Source organism: Beta vulgaris, chromosome 7 (assembly GCF_026745355.1).
Source record: "Beta vulgaris subsp. vulgaris cultivar EL10 chromosome 7, EL10.2, whole genome shotgun sequence".
NCBI classification, from domain to species: Eukaryota; Viridiplantae; Streptophyta; class Magnoliopsida; order Caryophyllales; family Amaranthaceae; genus Beta; species Beta vulgaris.
Window position 1 is genome coordinate 36,334,509 of NC_079208.1, and position 11,471 is coordinate 36,345,979.

The 11,471-nt window shown below is 35.5% G+C and overlaps 1 protein-coding gene across 2 annotated transcripts; it reads right to left on the reverse strand.

Annotated features, from left to right (window-relative positions):
* Positions 1–3,089: 3,089 nt before the first annotated feature.
* LOC104899420 (uncharacterized) lies at positions 3,090–8,895 on the reverse strand. Of its 2 annotated transcripts, XM_010686605.4 has the most exons (8): positions 8,785–8,895; positions 8,415–8,470; positions 8,015–8,126; positions 6,904–7,099; positions 6,717–6,828; positions 6,575–6,606; positions 6,020–6,188; positions 3,090–3,345 (listed from the first exon to the last, which is right to left on the reverse strand). In XM_010686605.4, exons 3-7 carry the CDS (start codon positions 8,043–8,045, stop codon positions 6,044–6,046), a joined length of 516 nt encoding a protein of 171 aa, XP_010684907.2. In that variant the 5' UTR covers positions 8,046–8,126; positions 8,415–8,470; positions 8,785–8,895; the 3' UTR covers positions 3,090–3,345; positions 6,020–6,043. The 2 variants fall into 2 exon arrangements, 1 of the variants encoding a protein (XP_010684907.2); XR_007276570.2 differs by lacking the exon at positions 8,785–8,895 and having other exon boundaries at positions 6,020–6,177; positions 8,415–8,748.
* Between the last annotated feature and the right edge of the window lie 2,576 nt (positions 8,896–11,471).

The following is an 11,471-nucleotide window of genomic DNA, read 5'->3' on the forward strand; positions in this document are numbered from 1 at the left end:
GCTCCGCGCGCCTCCGCGCACGACGCCCCAAAATAGTATAATTGTGATATTTGTAGTCCGTTAGCCTTAAATGGTGAAATATTTATTTAGCACGTATTTCAAATGGACGCTGAGTACACACGTTGTATTAGTTGCATCAGGCAAACCAATGAAGTATGGTGTGCAAACACGATTTTTATTTACTTGTTAATTTCATTTGAAAAGAGAATACATAATTAAGTTTATTTGAAGTGCAATTTCAATAGCTGATGAACTCTTCAACTTCTCTCTCTACAAAAAAAACCCTCTGCCTTATCTCTAAAAAAACAAAACCCTCTAACCCTAGAACTCGCCGGAGATCCGGCGCCGCGCAGGTCTCCGGCGGGTCTCCGGCGAGTTCGTTTTGTTCGTTTTGTTTTGTTTTTTTCGTTTTCGTCGCCTTTTCAGTATTTCTTCCATCGGGCTCTCGAGTTTTAGGCCCTCTTCGCCGCCCCCTTCGTTTGTCCTCGGTTTTCGGCTCTTTCAGTCGTCGCTGCTCCCCCTCGTTTTCCGGTCGTAGTGTTTCGTCCTGGGCGTTCTTCACTTCAAGGTTTCCCTGTTCCAGTTGTGGTACTACCATCTCCACCTCCCCACCGTTACAGTTTGGGCTTCCCCTTCCCCTCCCCCCAAATGTTGTGTCAGGTAAAATTAGTTTCGTTGTATGGCATCCCCTCCCCCTTTCCCCCCTTACTATTATGTAGGCAGTGAGTCTAGTTGCAGGGCTTCCCCTCCCCCCCTTAGTGTTTCTCACGGTGGTTGGTTTCCCCTCCCCCTTAGTGTTGTGTGTGTCGGTTGTTTCCTCGCGGTGGTGGTGCCTTTAGCCCCCTTCCCCTGGTGTTTCTCTGGCTCTTAGGAGTGCGTCCTCTTTACCCACGTTAAGTTTTAGTTGACTGCTTCCGTTGTCGAGGTTTTTTGGTTAGATTAATATGGTGTTGTTGCTTACTATGCTGGTGGTATTTGTTACATCAATCTGTCTCTGTAGTTGGATAGGGTTTGCGTGGCAAACGATTACATGTTTGGGGTTTGTTTTATCCGATTTTAATAATTGGACGTTTATTTGAAATCTGACCTTGGTTAGATTTCATTCTCGCTTGGTAATGATTTCATTTATCATTGCCTTGACAAATCGAAATCTGAAGGCGACCCCCCAATTTATCAATTGGGGTTACAGTGCGTCAACTTATTTGAGCTTCTCCTCAAAGGAGAAGCCTGCAATACCTCTTCAAACGGGTATTAAGTCACACAAGCATGTGGCTCTTTCCACAAACTCGACCATCGAATTCCAGGTGACAGAAGGTCACTGGCATTGGTCTTGTTGCGAGTTCATAATCTCGCTGGTGCCTAGTTACCTCGCTCGTGAAATCAGCTCTCTCCTCCTACTCTTTTTATCCGGATTCTGGCGCTTGTCATCCATCAGAAGAAGCATCCTCCACCAGATCGAGCAGCTATATTTTAGTTTTGTTATTTATGTTTATGCAGTTGTTGTGTAAGAGTGAGTTCAGCTCAATTTAGTTTTTTCTGTTCATTTGGTTGTTTTTAGCATTAGGATGTACTTTTGTTTTTCATTAATGCACAATTCCTTCGATGTCAAAAAAAAAAGAAAAAAAGAAAAAAAAAAAGCAATTTATTCAATAGCTAAGGTAACAACTTTGATTTAGAACTTGTTGTTAACTTGTAGGTTTCTCGCGTGCCTTTGAAGTGTTTTTGAAATGGAGCTATAAGTGATGTTTAGGCATAACACTAATATCTCAACACCCTTCAAGTTCAAATAAAATGAAGAAATATCATGTAGAAAGGAGGCACTATGAAGCGAGTAGAAGAAATTAAAGCTACATTAACCCTTTAAAACACCACCAATGATAAGTCAAGAATTTCTCTTGATATATCCCAGATTTTCAATACTATATAGAAGAGATCAATGCCTTGTAACTTGTAAGTGAAATATGAGGGTAACTTAAGGATAACTAACTTGTAAGTGAAATATGAGGGTAACTTCAGAGGCCAAACAATTTCAAGAAAATGTTGGAATGCTTTAGAAGGTAACTAACTTGATCTTTGAAAGGGTGGTTATATAATTGAGCCTTTTTTAACCTAAAATTAGTAGAGATTCACTCAATCAATTATAATTTTAAACCTGCAATTTACCTCATGTCACCTTCTTCTCAATTTGGTTGTAATGTCACCTTCTTCTCAATTTTTTGTAGAGAGAAAAAATTTAAACTAAAGTCGAGGGATAATTTATAATTCGATTATATTATGAGTAAGGGGAGAATAGCTTGATATGCAAAATTTGGTGAAGGAAGCAGAAAAACAGAGGGAGGAAAAGGAAAACCTAACTCAAACAAAACCAAATATCCTGGCTTCTAAAAAATGTGACGTCCTAGTTAAATCAGGTATGGAGGTGTAAGATTGTAGTTGTAAAATCTGCAGTTTCTTTGACATGTTTGTTGAAGGAACGGGTACGTCAGGGATCCACCTCTAAATTTCACTCAAACCAATCAGACATATGTTGTGATATTCGTAGTCGATTAGGTTACATTGATGTTTAAAACTATTCTCTAAACGGAGAACTCCTTAGATACTCTACATTTGAACCACCCAGTAGTTATAAAGTTAACTATCTCGTCATTACCTTGAGTGAGCCCAATTACTTTAACACTCATCGGACATAGACATCAGCAATTTGACTTAGGCCTTATTATTTTGAGCTTATTTTCAGTTCAATTCAGTTTCTCTCTACAATTCCAGAATTCCAGTTTTTCTCTAATCTATTCAATTCATTTCAGTTCAATTTAATGCAATCCAAACGAACAAAGCCTTAGTGTATAACCGAAGTGGTCATATGTAAATTAAATTCGTAGAAAAGATAAATCGATGACCCACATAATACCAACACTTTACACTTAAGTAACAATATCTTTTTTACTTATCAATAAAAAGAAGCAACTATAATGTTTACTTCCCAATCACTAACAATTAACTCTGAAAACTTTTAAAAAGAGAGGCCTTTATAAAATGAGTACAGTAACAAACATAATAAAAAGAGCTTTGAAGAAGCACTTCAAATACTATAAACAAGGGATGAAGAAAGGTTTCTGCAAATAAAGATCTCTTTCTTCTTCTAGGAACCAAAAAATATAATTACAAAGAAAAGGCACTGCAAGGCAATGATATACTCAACTTTCCCTTCCTTCTTAAGAACCCGAACCCTGAGATTTTGTTAGGACTCATCACTATCTTCCCTTCCTTTTCTACTCTCTACTTTCTCATGGCAGCTGTCATTTGGGCGTTCAAGACTTTTTGATATTCTACTCTTTTAGACCCATCCTGAGAGAGAATGAAATACAACAAAACATGTGATCAAACACTAAATAAAAATGCTCATACCTGCAATGTACTAACACATCTTTTTCAAAGAATTTAGGAAAAATTGTCAGAAACTACCTTTTAAAGACACTTTTTCTAAAAAAACTACCTTATATCACGTTTATTTTACAAAACTACCTTATAAGTGGAATTTTTTTAAAAAGCACTACCAAATGTAAAATTTACTAACCATGGTCCATGTTAACTATTCCCTCCAATTATCCATCTAATATAAGATTACAAAAATATCCCCTTAAATTACCGCACCCACCCTCTTTTTTTATTCCCTCACAACATTTTTTTCATCCCTTTAACAATCCAATTGCAGAGCAACACCATTAGCATATCACTCGTTGCCTTAAAATTTTCTCACTGTCAAATTCTCACTGCAGCATTTTTTCACTTTCTTTCAATTATTCAAACGAGGTACACGAGCATCAAATTGCATCTAGGTCATTAAGAGAAAGATCCATATATTGCAGGTTGGGGTAAACAAATTGCCTTTGAGCTCCAGCCTATGCAGCAAACAAAAAGCTCGGTACATTAGTAATGAGAGTATGCTAAATTCAAGCATATAACCATTTGCAAGCCAGTGAAAGCTTCTATGACTCCTTTTATCACTTGACAAGGAAAAGGAACTACTATATGTAAAATTATCAATGTTTGTGTGCAATTCTTACGCAGATGATAACCCAAAATAAATCTTTGCTAAAACAGGGTCTAGATGTATGTAGCTTTACACCTACTTTAAGAGAGACAAGATGTACATCTAAAACACTGCTAGACAGGCAAGATATAGACGTTCAAACACCATTACACAAACACATTTTATACCTGAACAAGTAAAAAACACAATAAAACGGAAGAACAAAATAACTTTTGCAGAAGACCATTAGAATCTTTTCAGAATCTCCTAAAAATCTTAATTTAAACTCTGAAGTAGAAGAATGAGATAATGAACTTGATTAGAAAAAAAACCAAACATTGATGTTTTCTGTACAATCATTCGGCCAACTTTCGGTTCTCAAACAGAATAGTTAACCATGGTTACTAAATTTTACATTTGGTAGTGTTTTTTTTAAAGTTTTTCTAGTTATAAGGTAGTTTTGTAAAATAAACATGATATAAGGTAGTTTTTTTTTTAAAAAAGCGTCTTTAATAGATAGTTTCTGACAATTCTTCCAAGAATTTATAATACAACAATGGCTATAAAAGTGCCATAATGATACTCCTGCTGTAAGTAAAATTCTTTATGTTAAGAACATATATTCTTGGTGTAAAACATATTTGATTAGCTAAGTTTCTTGTTATGAGATATGTACATATATCTTTAATCCATTTTATTCCCGCTTGTGTAATAGAGTTTCTCCCTCCCTCCCTCTTCCCCTCCCCTCTCCCCTCCCCCCCCCCCTCTCTCTCTCTCTCCCTCTCTCTATAAAACATATTCATCATTTGAACTTCCGAAACCATGAAAAAGAGGTTGTTCTTTTACATAGCATTAAATCTGCAAATCACGCATTGGCCCCAAATTATGATGCTTCTTCACAACTATCAGTATAAGTACGTCTATAAGTTCCATTTTTTCATCAAATAAAATGAAATGGAAAGGAAAGAAAAGCTAAGACTCCTTTTTTTTCATGCACTGGTGGAAGTACCAAAAGTTTACAAGCTCCCTACAATTCTATACAGGTATAATCTCTCTTCCTCGCACTTACGCTCGCTTTTATCTATCTCTCTCTCCATTGTTAAACTTCCTGTAGGATTCACAGGAAACGACAGTAGCAGAAAGCAACAGAGGAATGTATGAGCTAGGTTCAAGACCTCCAAATTGTGAACACAAATGTGATGGTTGCACCCCCCTTGTGTAGCCACCCAAGTACCAACAGTCCTGGAAAATTAGGCATACTATATGCTAATTATGAGCCTATAAGCTGGAAATGCAAATGAGGATGTCATTCTATATTCCTTAACTTATACTATATTTTTTGTTACCGTAGATAGATAAAATTATATGCTCAGTCAATGTTTCTTTTTTCTGTGTTCTGCCTCAAAAGTTCAATTAGCTTCGTACAAATCAGATAATTCAATTTGAGACCTGAAGCAAATCAATGTATATGTATTAATACTCTATTTTAAATCCGTTCTCAAGTTTACCGAATGTTATGAATCAAAGAATACATAAACGGTGATCACATCACTACTACGTAATCCGTACCTGTACTCACAATTCTTTCGATCCTCTGTTTTTGTATGGTTTAGAATGTCAATCAATAAGAAATTGGCTCATTATAGAGACACATAACATAACCCATTATATAACAAGCTTGTCCAAGGGAAAAAAATTCCAAAACAGAAAATTTAAATTTAAAAAAAAAAAAGCGAGTTTGAAAAATAAATCAAAGGAAATTAACTAAGTAAAACTCTAGAAATCGATTAGAGGAAAGGAAAGAGAATTTACCAACTTTCTAATTGCTAACTTTCTGTCAAACCAAATTACTCTAGCCATAAATCAATACAACACTTCAGATCCAAAAATTCCTAAAAGAAACGAAATCATAAACTCATATGAAGGTGGAAGCTAGAGAAGGAATGAAATAGATAAAGTGGAAGTCGTAAGTAACGGGTTACCCCTTACCCGTCCAAGGTAGTGTTGACGGATCTAATGAATGTGGTGTGGCTTCAAAAGGAGTTTGATTCTCTTTAGCTGGTCCATTAACAACGATTGAAGGCAGTGATGAAACATTCTTACATCATCCGCAAGCACCCGTTTGAAGTTCTCCCAACCGAGTATATCTGAAAACTCGCTAAATCATGAACAAATAAATAAAAACATGGTAAAAAAATTTACATTAAATTACAACATTTCAGATCTCAATTTCCTTCACAAGATCAAACACACAAGAAAAGGAAATCAGTACCCTAATTCAGAAATCGCATTTGTAGAACAGCCGTAGCCCATAATTCGCAAAAAAAAGTATCAAAAACTAAAATATATCAAAAACGTGGTCCATTCCTTCAATTCAAATTATATCAAAGACTTGAAAAAGTAAAAATGCAAAAATCCAAAAGAAAAATCAAGAACCCTAAATGTAGATATGACAAACGCAATAACCAAATTAGCATCAATAAAAAAGCCAAAGCAAAACAGATGGCTACAATTCAGATTGAAGAATAGAGCGAGACTAATTACTTTGAGTTATCTGATGATGCGTTCCTATCGCCCTGTAGCCAACCAGCACACATCCATTTTGCAGTTTGCAGCAAGTTAGAATCAGAATCAAGTGATAGCAAAAGGGAAAATCTGAAGGAGTGAGTTGTGACATATCTTATACCTGGGTATGTAATGAAAGATAACACTTTCTCGTTTCCTCCAGCTGGGACAACTCGTTACTGACAGCAATGAACTTATTAAGTGCATCTGGGGAACCAATCACATGAAGAAACCTGCACGCGCACAAGTTATTTAAACAAAGCCCTCAGTAATGGGTAAGAGAAAAAAACAACTCCATAGATCAAGACCTCGTTAACGTGGCTTTTGTGAACCATCCGTTTTCACCAGTGGGATTGGGTAACTCTAATCTGAAGTTATCACAGGATCCTTTAACGATTTGATCCTTTATGTAGGGTACATGTTCCAAGAGATGCTCAAGAGGACCATCCCCAACCATCCCCAACCATTTCCTCTTTCTCCTCACTACATATGCATGCACCATATCTGAAATGAAAGAAATGATTTTTTAATATTCAGATACTTTTAGTTAGAGCTTACATTTACAACATGGAAAACCCTCTGCAACAAACATCTAAAATTGGACGAGCCGTAAAAGCTAAACAGTAAGTAGATGATGACATACATAATTGTATATTTTACTTCATTATTATGATAATTTATATCAAATACATAATGAAAAAGTCAATCATCTGACCTGAAATTTCAGATGTGCCAGTCAACATCGGATCAAAAAGATAATTAAAAAAAAAGCACCAAAATATATTAAGTTAATGGCATCACACTTAAGAGTGAAGAAATGGCCTGAAGAAACAGTTGAAAATATCCTCCCTGTTCACCATTGAAGTAGATGACAAGATCTAGATGTATGAATAAAACTCATGACTCATGAGCACACCTTGTACCATCAAACTCACAACATACACTATTCAAATTGAAGATCGCTTTCGCAGTTCGGAAACCTCGAATCAGAACTTTTAGCTTGCAGATTGCTAAGATTTAATTAGATATTGCTTGTACCCTTACCCCCAATTCAGATTGAGATTCATAAGAATAGAAAGATTTCACTTGAAAAAAGAACAGGGTCAACTGCCGACACATAAAGCATTCTTCTGAATGCAACAACAGATTTTTCCATATTTAGAAATCAAACCAAAGACAAACATTTGATTGACAGTTTGAATTGGTCCAGATCATAAAGCTTGAAGAAGACCCAAAAGAATTACTATTCTAAAACTCAGTGAACCCACTACCCAGAATCTTGAACCATATCATTACAACCCCAAAAAACAAATACTGAAATGAAAAACACTAATTAAACAAACCCAATTAAACATATGCAAAAGCTTTAAAACAACTAAACAAACAATTAACATAAGAAGTGAGGGCAGAAAATCTGACATGTTTTCTGGCAAAATTTGAAATGTAACATAATCTAGTAATGCATCAGCTGCAATTTCAGACTCCATTTTTAAATGATTCACCAAAACTTCAGATTTCAACACCTCGAAACCTGAAATGGGTATCAAGTAATCAGCCAGTTATTCTCTAAAAGTTTGTTTTTTTTCACACAACACTCCAAAATTTGTAATAACAGCAGCTCAAAGATGAACTTCAAAGAACCTAATTTAAGATCAATTAAAACCCAGATCTAGCAAAACACAAATACCCAGAAAGGAAATGCTGCTAATAATTCAAAATCAAAGCAGGGTATTTTTTCTTTGCTAGCTTAGAGAATGATTGAATTCTTTTGAATCACTGAATTCTTTTGAATAATTAGAGGAAAGAAAAGAGAATTTACCAACTTTCTGTCAAAAGAAATTACCCTAGCCATCTCCTCCAATTGCTAGCAACTTTCTGTAAAAAACATTACATCAAAAAGTTACAAGATCAATCACGCAAGAAAAGGAAATCAAGACCCTAACTCAAAAATGGCAATTTGTAGAAGAACCCTAACCCAAAAATGGCAATTAATTGTATTAAAAACTTAAATCTATCAAATCGTAGTCCACTCTTCATTTCAAATTAGATTAAAGACTTTTAAAAGAAAAAAAATACAAAAATCGAAAAGGAAAATCAAGAATCCAAACTGAAAATATGTCAAACACAAAGAAAAAATCCAAAGAAAAACACGATATACACGTTAGATTGAAAAAGAGAGCGAGAATCACCTTTAATTTTTTTATTAGGAGAGAATCACCTTTAATGGCACTCCATAACTCCATCGCAATGGCAAAAAAAAACAGAGAAATAGGAGAGAGAGACAGCAAAAGAGAGGAGAGAGGAGAGAGGAGAGTGAAGAAGAAACGTGAAGGAGAGGAGAGAAAGGAAGGAATGTGCGGTTGAGATGGAAGGAAAGATGGAGGGCTGAGATTTGCCAAGGCTTAGGAATAGTGTTTTTCATGCTTTTGTGACTCATAACACTATTCAAAGGAATAGTGTCAAACTTCCAACTTTTTAAGGGTCTAAGAAAAAGGAAGAGAAGGGTGGTTAGCTATTAAATTAGATATGGAAAAAGCTTATGATAGACTAGAGTGGAGCTTTATTTTTGCAACTTTTAGAAAATTGGGCTTTTGTGAAAAATGGATTAATTGGCTCCACCAATGCACTACAACTGTGTCCTTTTCCGTATTAGTTAATGGTATTCCTGGAGATATGTTCTTCCCTTCTAGAGGTATTCGTCAAGGAGATCCTCTTTCTCCGTACATTTTTATTCTATGTGCAGAAATTTTAGCTCGTCAACTTTTTCAAGCTAGTTCTATAGATTCTCGATTGATTGGGGTCACCCTTGGTCATTCTAGAGTTAACATTCCTTTTTTAACTTTTGCGGATGATACAATGATTTTTGCAAAAGCTAAAGTAGAAAGCTGTCATGCTATAAAATCTATTCTTAACAAGTACTGCTCAATGTCAGGCCAACTTGTCAATTTCCATAAGTCCGCTTTTCAATGTACTACAAATACTCCAATAGAATTATTGAGTGTTTTTCAGAATATACTCCAGATGGAAGATACTCTATCACTAGGTAACTATTTGGGTTACCCAATCATTAGTAGCAAGGTCACAAATGCAACTTTCAGCTCAATTCAAGAAAAAGTCTCCTCTCAGCTTACCAAGTGGAGAGCCAATTCTCTATCTCAAGCAGGTAGAGCCATTTTAATTCAGTCTAATCTAGCTTCTAAAGCTAGCTTTCAAATGCAAAGTTTTACTCTCCCTCCTTTTATCCTCTCTTCTCTAGATAAAAACTATAGGAATTTTCTTTGGAATAAAGATTCGAATTCTAAAGCTCCTAACTTGATAGGTTGGGATAAGATTTGTACTCCTAAAAAATTTGGAGGATTGGGGTTGAGAAAAGCTAAAATTAATAATTTAGCTCTCCAGTTTAAACTTCTTTGGAAAATAATTAAGATGCCTAATAATCTATGGGTTAAACTCGTAAAGCAAAAATATTTAAAACACGACACCCTATTTACTTATAAAACTAAAGCTAATGTATCTTGGCAAAGGCGTAAACTAATGTCGCTTCGTACGCCTTTTAAGCAAGGTCTTAGATGGATGGTGGGGAATGGGGAGAATATCTTATTTTGGAATGATAATTGGGTGTTTAATTACCCTATTAAAAATAAGTACTCCCCTATTAGTGGGACAGAGGACTTGATGGTTAATTTTTTCATGACAAATTCTGCTCAATGGAATAAAGAACTTCTCTTAAATTATGTTCCGATTAATGTAGTGAATGATATTGTAAAAATTTTTATCCCTTATAATAAGATGGCAGATAGGATTTTTTGGGGTCTTACTGCTGATGGAGAATATTCGGTGAAATCAGGTGCTGCTCTGCTTCAAGGATATGGCTTAGATCCGCCCAACCAGGTTAGGTTTTCTTGGATTTGGGGTTTGTCCATACCACCCAAGATTAAATTCTTTTTGTGGAAAATTTGTCAGAATGGTCTTCCTACCAAAAAGAGATTAGAAATGAGTCATATTTTCCTTCCTTTAGAGTGTGTTTTTTGTAACTTTCACTCTGAAGATGACCATCATTTATTTCTAGACTGTCCTTTTATGCATGATGTTTTACAAATAGTTAATGTCAATGGAGTTTTTTCTCCCCTTCCTATTGATAATAATGATCTTTCTTTTATTGAGTATTTTTGCAATCTTAAGTCTTGTTTTACTCTTAAGAACCTCAATTTCTATGCTATTGTGTGGTGGTTCATTTGGTATGCTAGAAATAGTATCACATTTCGTCAGGAAAGCTTTTCTCCTGCCAGATTAGGAGCTATGATCAAAGCTTATATGCGTAACCTAGATTGTTCCCGTTCTAATTTTTCCAATCTGGAATATAGTCAACAAGTTGTTAAAGAAGCTAAAAAGCCTAGACAAAATATTATTTGGTTCCCCCCTCCTCTTGATTTTATTAAACTCAATTTTGATGGTTCCAAGTTACAGGATGGTAGCACAGCTTATGGATTTGTTATTAGAGATGTTGTGGGAAATCTTTTGCTTAGTGGTGCTAATGCCATTGCTGATAATAATTCTATTTTAGTTGCTGAGGCCTGGGGTCTACGAGAAGGTATAAGGGGAGCTTTATATCTGGGGGCTAAGAATATTATTATTGAGGGTGATAATCTTTCGGTTATTCAAGCTATCAAAAGAGTCTGGAAAATTCCCTGGTCCATCAATGCTCTTATTAATGATGCAGCGGATGATTTGAGAAAATTTGATAAGTATAATATTCAGCATGTTTTTAGAGAAGCGAATTCTGCTGCTGACTGGATGGCACATCATGGCCATTCCACTACTAATCTCTGTTATTGGTTTGAATCTCCTGATATTGCTTTTTCCACGATCATCCGTA

Excerpts from the sequence above, each read along its gene's own strand:
- LOC104899420 (XM_010686605.4), bottom strand. The coding sequence starts at position 8,045 with ATGTTACATTTCAAATTTTGCCAGAAAACAT. Across the intron at positions 6,607-6,716 it reads ATCTTTCATTACATACCCAG|GGCGATAGGAACGCATCATC; the intron begins GTATAAGATATG and ends GGTTGGCTACAG. Across the intron at positions 6,189-6,574 it reads GCATCATCAGATAACTCAAA|CGAGTTTTCAGATATACTCG; the intron begins GTAATTAGTCTC and ends TTCATGATTTAG.